Source organism: Nicotiana tomentosiformis, chromosome 9 (genome assembly GCF_000390325.3).
Source record: "Nicotiana tomentosiformis chromosome 9, ASM39032v3, whole genome shotgun sequence".
In the NCBI taxonomy this organism is placed as follows: domain Eukaryota; kingdom Viridiplantae; phylum Streptophyta; class Magnoliopsida; order Solanales; family Solanaceae; genus Nicotiana; species Nicotiana tomentosiformis.
The window spans coordinates 2,681,319-2,699,539 of record NC_090820.1 but is presented as its reverse complement, the minus strand read 5'-3'; the positions used below and the strand labels follow the sequence as shown (position 1 = coordinate 2,699,539).

The following is an 18,221-nucleotide window of genomic DNA, read 5'->3' as shown; positions in this document are numbered from 1 at the left end:
TTTATGTCCCTAAAAATACCAAAAAATGAGGAATGGTAATAGTGAACTGATGATTATTGTTCATTAGTTCGTTTATGATGGGACCATAAAATTTCAAGAGATTCGGGGTCGGTCGCCCGAATTCATGTAGATGGCGTGGACTATAGCACAGAAAAATCTGGGAATCATCCTGAATTCCTATTTTATGGCCCTATAATGCCAAAAAATAATGAACGGTCATGGCTAAGCGATAATTATTGTTTATTATGTCGTTATTGATGGGTTTGAAAAATTTTAGGAGATTCGGGATTCCTAGCATTGTCTTGAATTTCTGGTTTATAGTCCTAAAACGCTAAAAATGAGACTGTCATGGCGAAGTGATAGTTCACTAGGTCGATTTTGATGGGCACACAAAATTTTAGGAGATTCGGGGTTGGTCGCCTGAATTCATACATATGACGTGGCTATAGCACAAGTAAATCTAGGAATAGTCCTAAATTCCTATTTTATAACCCTAAAACACCAGAAAATGAGGAACAGTGTTGGTAAAACGATAACTGTTGTCATTAGGTTGTTTTTTATGGGCCCGTAATATTTTAGAAGATTTTGGGTTAGTCGCCTGAATCATGCAAATGGAATGGACTATAGCATACAAAATTCTAGGAATTATCATGAATTCATGTTTTATGAATAATCTAGGAATCGTCATGAATAATAGTAATCACTTCGCCATGACCTAAAATGCCAAAAACCAAGGAACGGTCATGGCGAAGCGATGCCTATTGTTCATCATGTTGTTTTTTATGGGAACGCAAAATTTTAGGATATTCGGGGTCGATCACCCGAATTCATACAGATGGCGTGGACTATAACACACGAAATCTATGATTCGTCCTGAATTCCGATTTTATCGCCTAAAATGCAAAAAATAGGGAACTGTCATGGTGAAGCGATGATTATTCATTAGGTCATTGTTTATGGGCCCGTAAAATTTTAGAAGATTCGGGGCTAGTCGCTCGAATTCATGTAGATGGTGTGTACTATATATAGCATACAAAAATTTGGGAATCATCATGAATTCTTGTTTTATGGTGTCCTAAAATGCCAAAAAATGAGGAACGGTCATGACCAAGCGATGACTATTATTCGTTAGGTCATTTTTTATGGGCCCATAAATTTTTAGGAAATTCGGGGTCGGTCGCCTGAATTCATGTAGATGGCGTGGAATAGTACATCAAAATCTGGGGATCATCCTGAATTACAGATTTATGGCCATAAAATGCCAAAAAACGAGGAACGATTATGGCAAAACGATGACTATTGTTCATCAGGTCATCTTTGATGGGCCTGCAAAATTTTAAGAGATTCGGAACCGATCCCCTGAATTCATGCAGATGGCGTAGACTATAGTACACAAAAAACTGGGAATCGTCCTGAATTCCTATTTAATAGCTCTAAAATACAAAAACAAATGAGGAACATTCATGGCGAAGCGATGACTATTGTTCATCACGTCACTTTTTATGTGCCCACAAAATTTCAGGAGATTCGGGTTCGGTCGCCCAAATTCATGTAGATGGCGTGGACTATAGCACATAAAAATTTGGGAATCGTCTTGAATTCCTGTTTTATAGCCATAAAATGCTAAAAATGAGGAACGGCATGGCGAAGCGATAACTATTGTTTATTAGGTCGATTTTGATGGGCCTGTAAAATTTTAGGAGATTCGGGGATGGTCTCCTTAACTCATGTAGATGGCATGGACTATAGCATATGCAAATATGGGAATCGTCCTCAATTCATATTTTATAGCCCTAAAACGCCAAAAACGAGGAATGGTCATGGCGAAGTGATGACAATTGTTCATTAGGACATTTTTTATGAGTTTGGAAAATTTAGGAGATTCGAGATTGGTCGCCAGAATTCATGCAGATGGCATGGACGATAGCACATAAAAATCTGAAAATCGTCCTAAATCCCTATTTTATGGTCCTAAACGCTAAAAGCGTGGAACGGTCATGGCGAAACCATAACTATTGTTCATTAGGTCATTTTTTATGGGCTCTCAAAATTTTAGCAGATTCAGGACCGGTCGTCAAAATTCATGCATATGGCGTGGACTATAGCGTACGAAAATCTGGGAATCGTCTTAAATTCCTACTTTATGACCCTAAAACAGCTAAAAAATGAGGAACAATCATGGCAAAACGATAACTATTGTTCATTATGTCTTTTTTTATGGGCCTACAAAATTTTAGGTTATTCGGAGCCTGTCGTCCTAATTCATTAAGATGGCGTGGCAATTAGTACACGAAAAATTAGAAATCATCTTAAATTCTTTTTTAATGGCCCTAAAACGCCAAAAAAAAAAGGGTTATGGAGAAGCGATGACTATTTTTCAATAGGTCATTTTTATGGCCCACAAAATTTTAAGTTCTTCGGAGCCCGTTGTCCTATTTCATTAAGGTAGCGTGGACATTAGCACATGAAAAAATAAAAATCGTCTTGAATTCCTGTTTAATGGCCCTAAAACGCCAAAAAATGAAGAACGGTCATGGCAAAACAAATGACTATTGTTCATTTAGTTGTTTCTGATAAGCCCACAAAATTTTAGGCGATTAAGAGCCAATCACCTTAATTCTTGAAGATGCGTGGACATTAGCACATGAAAAATCAGAAATCGTCCTTAATTCCTGTTTTATGACCCTAAAATACCAAGAAACAAGGAACAATCATGGTAAAGAATGACTATTGTTCATTAGACCATTTCTGATGGGCCCGCAAAATTTTTAGCAATTCAAAGCATGTCGCTCGAATTCGTGAAGATGGCGTAGCACAAAAAAAATTGAAAATCGTCCCGAATTCATGTTCTATGGCACTAAAACGCCAAAAACGAGGAACCATCACGGAAAAGCCATGGCTATTGTTCACTTGGTCGTTTCTGATGGGCCTAAAAATATTTATACGATTCGGAGCCTGTCGCCCAAATTGATAAAAATACCATGAACATTAGCACACGAAAAATCAAAAATTGTCACAATATCTGACTAAATCAACTCGTACAATCACGCAGATTGGTTTGCAACACACTGTGCGCTTCACATAGAAACAAGTCACCCATTCTCTCTTCGGTAATAAATAAAACAAAAACGAAAAATAATTTAACTTATATACACTAACAATCTAAAAAAATTTTACACAATTGACATATTTTAATCTGTTTTAACAAATAACTTTAATTTCCTTATTTTTCAAGTTCTTAATTTCACTTTTTATAAATTTATTATAGCTATCTTTAGAATGATATGATAATGAAAAAATTCATCTACGTCAAAATGTCAAATAAACAAGGAAAAATAAACACCCTTTGACACATTCAAGGCACACCACCCCAAATGGTACTCATGCAAGACAATGCCCGGTGCACACCAATTTACCATTTTCCAACACCAACTATGTTAGTACTACTATTATACCACACAAATCTCAACACATTTGGACAGCCCGATGCACAATGCATCTCACGTTCACGTAGAGTCCGAAGAAGGGTCGTACCCCTAGGGATGTGACTTAGACGGTCTAGCCTAATGCTTCCACAACTTGAACTCGTGACATATAGGTCACACAGAAACAATTTTAACGTTACTCCAAGACTCCCATTCAAATCTCTAACACATTTGTGTGACGAAAATAGTATTAACCAGGAGGCAAAAGGAACATGCACAAGGCAAAAACTAAATAATCCAGAAAGGCAGAAATTGGTTGACTTGGTACTTCAAATCAATACTATAACACTTAAGCACAAAAACCTAGTAGGTGACATAGCAAGTCTAAGAAACTAAAAAACAAATACCCTAAAAAAAGGCAACAGAAATCAAAGAAGATTATGCAACATCATCAGTCCCACCATTTTCACTGCCACTGTTGATGTTGGTAGAAAGAGTAAGCTTTTTGGATGAACCTTTGCAAAGGCTAACAGGATATTTAATGGCATTGAAGCTCCAGTTTTCTGAGTGCAGCTTTACCAAAATCAATGCCACACATATCTAAAAGCCTGACAAGATAAAGCAATACATCTGAGAGCTCTTCATCTATAAATGTTGCTTCTCTTTCTCTTCCCAATTTGGTAGCCTTTTTGGGACCTCACCTTTCCACTGAAATATTTCAGACAATTCTCCCACTTCACCTACCTACTAGTATTCAAAAACAAATATGCATCAGAATTAACTAAACACCAAAATCTTCATTGTCATCCTCAAACTATCTGTTCAAGATTTAATTTATACAAACTGACACTATAATTAGTATAGCTTAACTTGTACTTTAGTATTTATCCTACTTTTCAAGTTACAAATCCACAGCTACCATTTGATTACTACGATTATTTTTAAGTAATTCAACAGTTTAAAAGTTCTTTACATTATTCATGTATAAAAATTCTATTCCATCAATCAATCCTATGTTATTTTTTTCCAACCTGCGGTGTTTTATGGTAACTGATCAATTTTAGTGCAATTCCTTGTTTGATCAAGCTTCTAAAATCAGTTTATTTTATGAAGTGTTTTTCCTCAAAATTATTTTTTTCAGAAGTATTTTTGGTGAGAAACAATTTGTATTTGGTCAATTAATTTGAAAAACAATTCTGAGCAGCAATTAGTGTTTGGTCAAGCTTTTAAAAAGTGTGTTTCAAAAAAGTGCTTTTGTAAAGAAGTTATTTTTTCCTGCTTCTTCAAAATTTGCTTCTGCTTCTACTCAAAAGAAATTTTTTTCTACTAAAAGCTTAGACCAAACACTTCAACTTTGAAAAACAAATATCTTTTTAAATATAAAAAGTGCTTTTGGGTTTGGTGAAGCTTGACCAAACTGGCTATAAGTGTTGCACTAGTTTCCATGTTTTGACAGCAATGCTCTATAATTACATTCTGGGGAACATAAAAATACATGTGGATTATTAGTACTGCCTTGTTTGGTTACCAAGAAAACTGAGCAAAAAAGAAAGCTTTTTTCTGGTGTTTTCACAAGATTAGAAATCCTCAACAGTGACATGACCCAAAATCCACATGCATTTCTGAGAAATAAAAAAGAACACTTTTTTTCATGCTTTTTGTCAAAAGAAGTTACAGTAAAACTGGTTTGAGCTTTTTAAAGACTCCAACTTTCCTACCTATCCATTACTAATTCCACTGAAAAACACAAATTTTCTTTGAATCAACTAAGTTATATGCAAAAGTAATCACCTAATCAAAAGGAAGAAAATCATAAAACTTGCGCAAAGACCAAGTCCCTGAGCAAGAAAAAATACTAGTTTTTCCTCAAAGTTCATCCAAAAAACACAAAAATTTGCCTAATAACTTAATGTAACATAAAAGGGTAACCAAGAATACACCATTTTTGTGACTCTGAAGCTTAGAAAACATGATAAAACAAAACCCCTAAATGAGCGCAACAGGAAAAAAAACAAACACAAGGACAGAAAAACACACAGAGGACAAAGTTGCACTATGTACCAACCGTACCCCACATAAGTTAAAATGCTTCATAACTTCATTCTACAAAAAGGGTGTCAAAGAAAAGTTTAAAAAGTCTTTGATATGTACAAACCAGTGCTAAAAGGAGAACAAAAAACTTTGGAAAACAAGGAATATTGTCTGTCTATTCGGTTCTAATTCTGAACATAGAGGATGCGAACGAGCCTGAGCAAGTTGATCTGATAATGTTAGCGGAAGTATTATACAGGAACCAAAAGAGGCACATAGCCAGCCAAAAAAATCCTACTGGTTTACCTCCCAGCATACATAGAAATTACAACAAAAAAAATTATCTTTTGTAAATCTGCATCTTCTTGATGCCTTATCAATGTTACTTACTTCATTAAAACAAAGAAAATTATCTTTTGTTATTAAAGGGATTATAGAAAAATTGCACGCTGCTGCAACATGGAATTCTTAGTAACAAATCTGCCAATACAAATAATGAGACTACAAAACAGAACATCACACCACAACGGCATTAAGGAAAAGCATATGAATAAGGATGATACACATACCTCAGAAAAGGATCTTCCAAGAGAATGCTACATAGATGTGTTTTCGGGTAGAATTTAGAGAAAGGTCCAGAACTCAAGCCAGTCATATATAGGGGTGGGCATAAAATCCGAAAAATCGAATTCCGAACCGGACCGAATTAATTCGGTATTTCGGTTTCGGTTTTTTCGGTATAATTCGGTATTACATTTTCGGTATTTCGGTATAACGGTACGGTCCTCGGTATTAGGATCTTGAAATTTCGGTATACCGAAATACCGAATTTTTAAAAAAATTTATGTTGGACCTATACTGCCCAGCCCAACCCAATATGTTGTATCTCTAATTCTCTACACTGCCCTAGTGCCCAGCCCAACCCAATAAAGCCCAACTCTTACCCTCTTTAGTTTTTCCCTAGTTTCACTTCACTATAGGAAATTAGAAAGGGAGAAACAGAAACCTAACCTAAGAGAATAGAGATCGACTGTGACTGTGAGAGAGAACTCGAAGTGAGAACCTCGGCGCGATAGAGACAAGTCAGACGACGTCACGGCGACTTCACGACCTCGGCGCCAACGACTCTCAAGTGTGACTGCTGGTTTCCTCATTTTTTACCTTCATTCTTCAATCTTCAACTCTTCAACAAGTTCATAACTTTTCATTCTTCAATCTTCAGTTTTTTTATAATAATAGTTGTACTGTTGGAGAATGAATGTTATTTTGAATTTTGGGGTATGAATTTTGATGTAGCTGTAGTATTGAGTTTTGGGGTATAATTTAAGACTAAGTTAATACTGTTGCACTGTTAGAGTCTCTGTTTTTTGTTTAATTTTGCTGCACTGTGTTAAACTTGAATTGTAGTTATTTGTGAGTTAGGCAGAATTGGCAGATTTGAATTGTGGTTATTTGTGAGCTACGCAGAATTGGCAGCTTTGAATTGTGCAATGTGCACTTTGAATTGACAACTTTGAGCCTTTGTCGTTTGAATTGTGCACTGTGAAGATGTTGCACTCGTTAATCATTGTGCACAGTGCATTGTTGCACAGAATTGTGCACTCATTAATCGTTATTGCATTTGCTTTGAAGTTTGAATTGTGCATTGTTGCACTTGCACACTTTCACTAGTTAGTGCTGCCTTGAATTGTGCATTGTTGCTTACTGCTTAGTGTTGAATTTAGCGATTATTGTCATTCATTAGTGTTGCTTATTTAGCGATTATTAAACCGAAACCGTACCGAACCAAAATAAGAAATACAGAACCGTACCGAAATACTTTGGTACGGTATTTGGCATACACAATTGATAAACCGAATACCGAAATACCGAACCGAAATACCGAATGCCCACCCCTAGTCATATACGACTTAATGTTCATAATATTTTCTTTGGATTACTTTGTGGTTTGAAAAGCTTCCACATTCCCACTGGATCGACTTCTCACTTCAGCATTTCTTGCAAATCTTCCATATATTGCGTCACTCTGGATAAGGCTTGCAATATAGATTATAAAATTTCATTCTACTAGGTTTGATTAACTCCCTCAATCCCACCTCATCACCAAGTCCTCCTATTGCTCTTAAATGGTCAATTACCTTGAATCTTGGTAGAATATATTTCTCGAAATTCACCCCCAGGTACTCTGAAACTTCAAAAAGACACTGAATATCAACTTCCATCACGTGCACTAAAAACTGAATCTTCTTCTCAGCATCCTCTACACGATAAAGTATCACTCTCGGCTCTCTCCATAACACAGAATAAGCATCCCTTAAGGTTAACCCATGATTGCGTAAGCAATCAACCCTTAGTTTCACCTCGTACCCAGCCTTAAAAGCCCCCTCATGAAAAATATACTCCTTAATAGATTCCCTGCATTTCAAACTCTTAAGTAGCTCCAAACACCACGATAACTCCCCAACTTTCAATGCAAGAATTCTAGGATCTCTCAGGACATGTTTCTTGACCACGTCCATGTTAAAGCCTTGAACTTTAAATTCATCAAGCAATCGCTTAAACTTATTTTGAATCCCAAAGGCCAAAACACCTGGATAGACGCAGAGAATGTGATCAAATTCAAAATTGTCAATCCTAAAGGAATCAACAACAAATTCAAAACAGTCATGATTCTTGTCTGCGGACATCATAGTAACCTTGGGATGTGTCTCCAAAACCTTATTTGCAGTAATATCACTAACCCCTAAATCTTTGAGGCATTTGAGAGACCCCAAAACACAATCATAATCTAGTTAAAACTTCACCAAGACCTCCAGAATATTCTGCACAGCCAAGGAGGATAAATTGGATCCCCTGTTCTAATCCTCGGATGCCTCCTTCCCATTTCCTTATAGCATCATATTCTAGAACCCTAGGGCAACTATTTATCATGGACACAAGGAATTCTTGAGATGGTTTCAAGGATAATAGAATCTTAAGAGACTTCTCAATTTTGGTGGGATCTAGATTTAGTAAACGGCGATTCTTCTTGAGAAAATTCGGAAGTTCTAGAGCTGGAAAACCATATCTTTTAAGAAGACTTGACGGGGTATATTCTTGGAACTGTGGAGGATATTGAACTTGGATATCCGTTTTGCAAATGTTGGGTTAGTGCTTTAATAGCGGAGACTTGGATTTGGAATTAGAGTAGCGGGATTGGAAAATGACGTGAAAAGGGATCTGATAATCCTAGTGGTCATGGTTTCAGCTGGTTAGTAAGTACTAAAAGGTGTCTGATCAATCATCCGCAATCAAACATTGCATTGCTAGCCTGAAACAATTGACTCAAAACATTATCAAAGTCTCTGTGTGTGTGTGTGTGTGAAAACATGAACTGAACATTTAGCTACCCTGAAACACGTTTGAATTGGATCTTTCCACCTAGTTCTACAGTTTAGTCACATATTAGCTCAACACCGCACCCCCAAACTAGGAATATCATGACTTCCACATTCATAGTGATTCACATAATAATCCAGAAATTCAGAAACCTGGGTTTAAAGACTGAAAAATTGCTTCGACATTCTGAAAATTCAAAAAAGAAGCATAGAAATTGCAAAACTCTGATTTAATTATTTATACAACAAAATAATTGCAAAAATAATAGATTATAAAATACAATGAATTACCTTGATCCGAACTGCGACCGGGAGAAGAGAAGAAGCAGAAATGCAAGCCTTTGGCAAAAGGAAAATGATAACAGTACCGTATAAAAAATATCCGAGGTGTATTTATACCATTTGTTAAACAATTGCACCTAAACTGTTGGAAATAGAGAAATAGTACCATTTGTTTGGTTTTTGGTACAAAATTGACCCATAGCTGTTATAATAGTGGCTCACTTTTGCCCCTCCAAGTTAACAGTGTCAAACACTCTTAACCCATTTTTCCAACTTATGTTCATGTCCAGCTTTAGGGGGTTTTGAACTGTCTTGTACATTATTATCTTTTCCCTGGTAATGAAATGAAATTATTTGCCAAAAAACATAAATAGCATGTACTAAACACAATACAGGAAAAAGAAATGGAGTGTAAGAGATTTTCAGTGAAATATGAATGTATCAAAGGTATTTCGATACAAGTTTGGAGGCCAAACTATGTATTAAGCTATATTTTTCTATCATTTACGTGTGTAATTTATTTTAATACAATGCAAAAAATGTATTAAAGGTCAAAATTGGAGATAAGTGGCTACATTTGCATGTTTAGTGTAGTTTGCTTGCAGAACTTTTGATTAAAAATTGTAATGTAATACAGGAGTACTATATCTATTTTATTTTAGAAAAATGATCTTGTATAGTCGCTCTCAAAATAATAGTCGAAAAATATATACTTTTATATATTGTGTGTATATATATAGATAGATAGATTTTTGTATGTTATATACAAATTTTATACACTTTTGTGGCTACCGAATGTAAATAGTTCATGCAGCGGGCTAAAAGTGATATTTGTCCTATTTTGTGCTCACACCTCGATTAATTTTACAGAATACGTACTATCTCCTCCCAAATTGAGTGCCGATAACTTTAATTTCCCCAATAAAGAAAAAGGATATAAGTTTACTTATTCCTACGCTTTGTTTTTGGCATGGTTTTGGGCATGGGTGCATCTATAGCCCAGTGTATGGGGCATGTGAACTCATTATTTTTCCGTCAAACTAGGCTATTTATGTACATATTTTTTAGAATTGATCAAATATTACATATTGGCACCCATGCTCCAAAAAGGCTAAATGGTGTATTTGGTTGAATGCTAAGTTATTTACCTAGAGAAATATGGATCAATTCTCACTTAATATATTTTTTCCCTCTTTTTTAGTAGTACATTCATGTTATAAAAATTCTAGATCCGCCTCTGATTTTGGAGACATAATATGCCAAATTTGGATTTTTCTCACTACTGAACTCTATTGAAACCCTACCACAAAAAAAGAGGCAGCCAAACCTATTAAACTGCACAGTATCTCACCAAATCAACCCATTCAGTCAGGCAGATTTTTTTGCCACACACATTGTCCTTCACACAGAAACAAGTCACCCAATCTCTCTTCAATCATAAACAAAACAAAAATAGAAAGGATTTAACATTGACACAATAAATAAATGTCACTCTATCCCTATATTTTAGTTCGTGTAGCAAATGACGGTAGCGTAACTATAACAACAAATTCAGTAAATTTCAACAAGTAAAATTTAAAAAGAATATTATATAGACAGACCTTACCTCTACTTGAAAGGACAGAAACACTATTTTTTATAAATTGTCGGCTAAAGAAAAATATAATTGTAATTATAAAAAATATAAAAACTATTTTATGTGATAGTTAAACTCAAATGGAAAACTAAAGGAAAAAACACCTTCATGCAAGACAACCACCGAGACTCACCAATTTATCATTTTCCAAGACCAACTATCATATTACTACTATTACTCTCTCCGTCTTAAATTATCTGTTGTGATTACTAAAAATAGTTGTCTTAAATTATTTGTTATTTTAAAAATTCAAGACAAAATTAATTAATTTTTTTCGATTTTATCCTTAATAGAGTATATATTCAATAAAAAAAGATTACGTCTTAAGATATAAATAAGGGTAAAATAGCCAAAATTCTAATTAATATTTTCTTAAAAATCATATAAAAGAGAAACACGAAGATAATTTGAAGTTGAGAAAGTACTACTCCCTCCATTTCAATTTCAATTTATGTTAACCCATTTGACTAGGCAGTTTAAGAAAAGAGAGAAGACTTTTAAACTTGTGATGTAAAATGAGACACATATATTTTATATGACTATAAATAATTGCATAAAGATAAATTATTTCTAAATAGAAAAAAATATCATTCTTTTTTTTACGGACTAAAAAAGCATACACAAATCTCAACACATTTGTCCGAGAAAAGATAGTATTAACCAGGAGTCAAAGGAAACATGCACACAAGGCAAACACCAAAGTTGGTAACTTGTACCTCATATCAACACTTTTATCCCACTTTAGTACCAAAACTAGTAGGTTTCATAGCAAGTCTAAGAAACTAAAAGGACAAAAAGGAAATTAGAGAAGATCATCAGTCACACCATCTTCACTCTCATTGCTGATGTTGATGTTGGTGGAGGTTGTTGTTGTACTTTTGCACAAAAGGGTAGTACTTTTTTTGGATGAACCTTTGGAAAGGCTAACAGGGTATTTAATGGCATTAAGCTCTAGTTTTCTGAGTGCAGCTATACCAAGATCAATGCCACAGATATCTGAAAGCCTGACAAGATAAAGCAATACATCTGAGAGCTCTTCACCTAAATGCTCCTTCTCTTTTTCTTCCCAATTTGGTAGCCCTTTTGGGACCTCACCTTTCCACTGAAATATTTCAGACAATTCTCCCACTTCACCCACCTAGTAGTATTCAAAAACAAACATGCATTAAAATAACCAAATACCAAATTCTTCATCATCATCAACACCAAGCTATTTTAGACCAACATCAAACTCAGCTTAATCTCACAAGTGGATTTCACATACGCATGCCATTGAGGGGTCACCGAACCCCATAAATTTTGCAAAATCCTTATATATTTATGTGTGTATACCTTAAAATATGAAAATATACATAATTTGGCACTCTAAACACTAAAACAAATTGAAGTATGGTGCCCCCATTTCATAAAAAACCCTAGGTCTGTCTCTAGTCTGGGGAGATTAGTGTGTATGCAGACTTTACCCCTGTCCTCGACAGGTAGAGAGACTGTTTCTCATAAACTCTCGGCTCAAAGAAAATGAAAAAAGAAACCATAGCGAAAAACAGTAATAAAATACACCAAGCTACTTATCAAAGGATTTAATTTGTACAAACTAATACTAAATTAGTTTATATTATTAGTATAGTTTAACGTGTGCCTAATTATTTATCCTATTTTCCAAGTTGATTACTACAGTCATTGTTTAATCAACGCATAGGTTAAAAATTAGTCGTAGCAACAGACAGTAATAAAAGACACCAAGCTATTTATACAACAAACCTAGTGAAATCCTACAAGTGGAGTCGAAAAAGTTAATGTGTACGCAAATTGTACCCCTCTATCCTGAGCAGATAGAGAGACTGTTTCCAAAAGACCCTCAACTCAAGTAAAGACGAAAAAAGAAACCGTAGCAACAGACAGTAATAAAAGACACCAAGCTATTTATCAAAGGATTTAATTTATACAAACTGATACTAAATTAGTTTATATTATTAGTTTAGTTTAAGGTGTGCCTAATTATTTATCTATTTTTCAAGTTGCTTGCTTACTTACTACATTCATTGTTTAATTAATGATAGTTTAAAAATTCTTTACACGGTCCATGTATAAAAGTTAAGACTCATTTTATTCAATCAATCAATGTTATGCTTGTTTTCCCTTGCTGCAGTATTTTATGGTAACTGATCAGTTTTAGTGCTAGTGTTGTACTAGTTTCCATATTTTGACTGCAATGCTATAATTACATTCTAGGGAACATAATTAGTACTGTCTTGTTTGGTTACCAAGAAAACTGAGGGAAAAAGGAAAGCTTTTTCTGGGGTTTTCACAAAATTGGAAATCCTCAACAATGACATGATCCAAAACCCACATATATTTCTAAGAAAAAGAAAGATCACTTTTGTTTCAACTAAGCTATATGCAAAAGTAATCTTGAAAAGAAAAAAAAACTAAAACAAAAGCAAAAAGAATCAAAACTGGCTTACAGACTGAGCCATTGAGCAAGAAAAAAAACTAGTTTTTCCTCAAAGTTACTCCAAAAAACACAGAAAAATTGCCTAATAACTCGATATACCGTCAAATTTCAACGGAGGCTAAAAACACTCGGTCATTTTTTTTCTATATTTCAAGTTTTGGTGACCATAGTTATTAAACTTCGGGATTCAAAGTACCTATAAAATTAGTCAATCCCGGGAAGGTAGAACGGTTGTTTACCATAGACCATTAAAGCAGTAGCAACAAACAATAACAATAGCAAGATATCGAGAAAACCGAAACGAACAATAGCGAGAGAACATCAGATGGTAAACAATAAAAGCAACAAATCATAAAATAAAAAGAAGAACACACCATTTTTGTGAGACTAAAAGCTAAATAAACATGATATAACAAAACCACAGAAATGAGCACAACAGAAAAAAACAAACACACGGACAAAAAAACACAGAGGACAAAGTTGCACTATGTACCAACCTTACCCTACATAACCAAAAATGCTTCATTCTACAAAAATAAATAAATAAATAAATAAAAGGGTGTCAAATAATAAAAGTTAAAGAAAAGTGTTAGATATGTACAAACCAGTGCTAAAAGGAGATTTCTTGGAGTATGGAATTGATCCCACTCTCTTTCTTTTGCAAAATCAGCCATTTTTTCCTTCAGTAGTTCAAGACTAACCACCCCTTTTAATTCTTCTCCTTCATTTTCTACTGCTCCCTTCATGTTTTTCTTATTCTTTTGGACTGATAAAAATGGGATTTTGTGATTAAATATATAGATGCTGAAACTGCGCCGACTAATTTTTTTGTTTGTGTGAGGTTTTTTTAATGGTGGTTTTGAGGTTGAAAAGGAATTGGTGACTGGGAAATTGGTCAGCCGGCTTGCTGAAACATATTTTAAGTGTTGCTGAAAGCCTGAAACTGACATCTAGCATTATATGCCAGTCGATATATACCACTTGCTTATATATTTTAATATTTTTTAAGCATATCAATTTATATAATTTGATGTAAGAGAGTCAAAGTTCTAATTTTGACTATAAAATTATATATTTTTCAAGTTTTTTAAAACAAAATTTTCATATTTGAAAATTACATACAAAGATGAAACATTTAAGACATTTATAAAACATTTAAGAAACTCGTGGTCTAGAGCTGTGCATAATTTGGTAAATACCGAATTTCCGTACCGAAATCGAATTTCCATTTACAAGTTAGAATCTCTATAGCCTGTAATAATCCACAGGGTTTCTGATGCTCAATCTTAACCTGCTGATAATTTGGGCACTGAACAACAAACTCTGCTATATCCTTCTTCATTTCGTCTCACTCATATATTCCCCTGATATCATGATACATCTTCGTCGCTCCTCGATAAATAGAATAACGAGAATAGTGAGCTTCTCCCATAACCTGTTGGCGCAACCCTGCCACATTAGAACACATAATCGACCTCGATATTTAAGGACTCCATCTCCTGTAATCTCAAATGGTATATTCTCCTTTTGAGGGGATGTATCTCTGTAATGAGCTAGCACATGATCCTCATGCTGGTGTTCCTTCACTTTAGTTACTAAAGAGGATGTTGTCGTGTCCTGAATAGTAACTCTGGTATCACCTAAGTCCAGTAATCGAACTCCAAGACTAGCTAGCTAGTGAATTTCATGGGCTATCCCACGCTTCTCTAGCTGTGAATATGACATGCTACCCATAGATCTACGACTGAGGGCGTCGACTACTACATTCGCCTTCCCCGGATGGTATAAAATATCATCGTCGTAGTCTTTCAGTAGCTACAACCATCTCCTTTGGCGTAAATTCAATTCCTTTTGATTGAAGATATATTGAAGGCTCTTATGATCCGTATAGATATCAACATGAATGCCATATAAATAGTAACTCCACATCTTTAGTGCATGAATCACCACGGCTAACTCTAAATCACGGATCAGATAATTCTTCATATGCTTTCTTAGTTGTCTTTAAACATAAGCATTTACTTTTCATGGTCATTCTGCCACTTGTTGCATGAATACATGGCTTATCTTATTGCCCACAAATACTGGAATTTCCTCTAACTCATATGATCTCAAATATCATCTTTTGATTTTTTTTTTTTGTTCCCGTTCATTAGTCACGATAGGTGCCACTTTCTTATGGTATGTATACAATGTTGTTGTGAGACTGTTGTTACAAGACAATTTCTTCCTTATGTCACTATGCTTAAGTTGAAGCCTTCTTCCTTATTCCCTCAGCTAGTCTTTCTTTGTAGTACTTAAGAGAAACTATTTAACTTATGTAAAGCTGTGAGCTTATTACACCGTATACCCGAAAGAATTTTTGACGTTCTTACTCGCCTATAATTATCCTTAATTACTTACCTCCGCGCCCTTGTGCTCGTAAGGTTGATTCTGAACTGAAATTTTTGGACTGTCTTCTCAGTGGCACCATTTTTGTTTTTCGTAACACTTATACGGTACCTTTAACAATCCCCACTCCTATCTGAATATTTATCAAGGATTACGATGTCATCATATTTGAGAGACTGAATTCCCTATGTTGGGTTTCGATATATTTATCTTGCACAATCTGCTGATTTGTTTGTATCCTCTTGTTTAGCCATGGCTAGGCTCTTCCTGAATCAACTACTAACTACATGTTAGTCCATTATCATATCTATATTCTGCGTAATCTCTCGTGGGTTATATCATTTGTCTTAACTTACCCCGCACACTGGCTCCTTATGTATCCATTGTTCATTTGCACTTACTTATCAATAACATCTAGTGATGGAACCCTTTCTGCCTCTCCCCGTCATCATGATTACATAATGTTTTGTAGTCCTATCATATATATAGGATCTGAATAAATGCAATCTCATTCCTTTTGCCTTTCTACCACATTCTTCCTTTACTATTCCATAGTTACCTTAACTACATAACTTCGACTTAATACCATATCACACCATCCCCCTTTAGGGGAGTACTAACATTTATTGCTATGAAGATTTACCTATAAATATTTCACCTCTTCATATTTGGTGTCTTTTCACATCTTTACGGACTCTTACTTGCCTTGCGTTAACCCTTCTGTACCAGGGATAATTTAATTTCTTACACACAAAGATGACACCTAGTGTAACTCGTACACTTAGTCCCTTAAGCTTAACTCTGCTCACATTGCTTGTTTTAGGGAAACATCTTCCTGAATGACCTTTAAAAGTTATTCTTCTGTTGTCCATTCAATTAACGTCCGAAACGCGATCTCTGAAATTCTCACAATGTCAACTATTATCAAATCCTTTGGTCCCGAATTTATGTTCAATTTTTCTTATTCACTAGCCCATACTAATTTCTATTACTCCGAGGGTCTAACTTTTCCTTCTGGTAATCATGTATGAGTCACCAACTCATTTCTCGAAATGGGGACATGACTTTATGGTTTATACTCTTTTATTGTCTCAAGGCTTGTAACTTCTTGTCTTTTCCTTCACTTGACTATAGAATCTGTAGTCTTGTCATGTTTTGATTTACCGCTATCATCCATTTATCACATCTTACTCATAATTCTTTATTTACTTTCTTTTTATTCTCCTGCTAATATTTCTGTCTATCACCTTATTATGAAAACTTCTTCAAAATATTCTTTCACTTTTAGCCCCCCTTGATTCAACTCACTGGATCTTCGAGTCGCCTAACACTCTCTCTTTACCATGGACGAGAGCCATACAAAGGTAAATATTTATCCCATTTAGGATTCCAATGCCAATCTTCTGAAATTTCTGAACATTCTAGTATTCATATCTGATTGTACTATTCTAGAGTGCACCATCTGGGAGTTTCACAAGGAGAACCATTACCACGTTTGCAATATCCCTCGGAAATGTGAGCTAATGATAATAATCCGTCCAAAATTTTGGGTTACTCTAACCCTAGCTCGATGCTGATATCCCATCCTTCTCTTAAATTATATTTGTTAGCTCCCACAGGGCATAACTGAAATGGGTGTTGTCAAGTGAATATATCTTTGTTATTGTTCAAAGTAACTCGGAATGCTTATATTTCTCTGCCTGAATTGTAAATACAGATAATCTTCACTAACTGGGATCCTTCTTCACCTAGCTTCTTTTACTTGTTGAAACTTGTATCTACCTTCTGATTCTCTCGTTGCTTTTTACCATATGGGTAGATAAATATTCATGCCTTAGGGCTCCTTATCAAGAGGCTCACACGTCATAGTACACACATATCTACTGAAGGCCTTACATTTACTCATCATAAGCATGACGCAAAATCGAGTTCCTCTAACTCAACTCTTCCACATCCATATTCAATCTCTTACCAACTGTCGTTCTAGATGTAGATGTCGTTGTATAACGAATAAAATAGAATTTAGGAATTTGAATTTCTTACAACTGAGCTCTACCACACGATCTAGAGTAAGAATAAAGAGTGACAGTCCTAAATGCCCTGTAGCCTCCTGCTTATAAGTGTGGTGCACAACATACCCATAAACAAGACTCTACTAGACACGGCTTGTAGACTCCCTAGGACGGAACTGCTCTGATACCACTTTTGTCACGACCCAAATCGATTGGCCACGATGGGGACCCGACACCTTACTCAATCGAGTACCAACGTAACATATCTTTCGTATCATACTATCATAGATAATTTAGCCGGAGAGGCTGTTGTGAGATAAGTAGAATAAAACATGAGGAAATACTCAATATAGGGTGACCCAACTTGATATACCGACTTAAACATATTACGTACTGGCCTATAAGGCCATACCAGTATCCGTATACATGACATCTGTCTACAAGCCTCTAAGAGTACATAAATATCATAAAGGTCGGGACAGAGCCCCACCATACCAAACAATACATATTCAAATCATACTGACCACATAGGCATATCCGGAGCAAGTGGAGTGCACAAACACCTTCTGCTGAGCTGATAGCTTATTAGGAGAACTCTCAACCTGTCTATCG

General features: G+C 35.2%; 1 protein-coding gene and 1 long non-coding RNA gene across 2 annotated transcripts; both read right to left on the bottom strand.

Moving 5' to 3' along the window:
• Positions 1-3,613: 3,613 nt before the first annotated feature.
• LOC104102262 (uncharacterized) lies at positions 3,614-9,421 on the bottom strand. Its single transcript, XR_687640.4, has 2 exons — positions 9,125-9,421; positions 3,614-4,169 (listed from the first exon to the last, which is right to left on the bottom strand). It is a non-coding gene; the product is annotated as an uncharacterized lncRNA (long non-coding RNA).
• A 1,905-nt stretch (positions 9,422-11,326) lies between these two features.
• LOC104102260 (uncharacterized) lies at positions 11,327-14,135 on the bottom strand. The gene is made up of 2 exons (XM_009609931.4): positions 13,812-14,135; positions 11,327-11,889 (listed from the first exon to the last, which is right to left on the bottom strand). The coding sequence occupies exons 1-2, from the start codon at positions 13,950-13,952 to the stop codon at positions 11,554-11,556; spliced, it is 477 nt and encodes a 158-aa protein (XP_009608226.1). The 5' UTR covers positions 13,953-14,135; the 3' UTR covers positions 11,327-11,553.
• Positions 14,136-18,221: the final 4,086 nt, after the last annotated feature.

Coding starts and splice junctions, on each gene's coding strand:
- LOC104102260 (XM_009609931.4), bottom strand. CDS start 13,952: ATGAAGGGAGCAGTAGAAAATGAAGGAGAAGAATTAAAAGGGGTGGTT. Junction 11,890..13,811: donor GAAATCTCCTTTTAGCACTG/GTTTGTACATAT, acceptor GAATACTACTAG/GTGGGTGAAGTGGGAGAATT.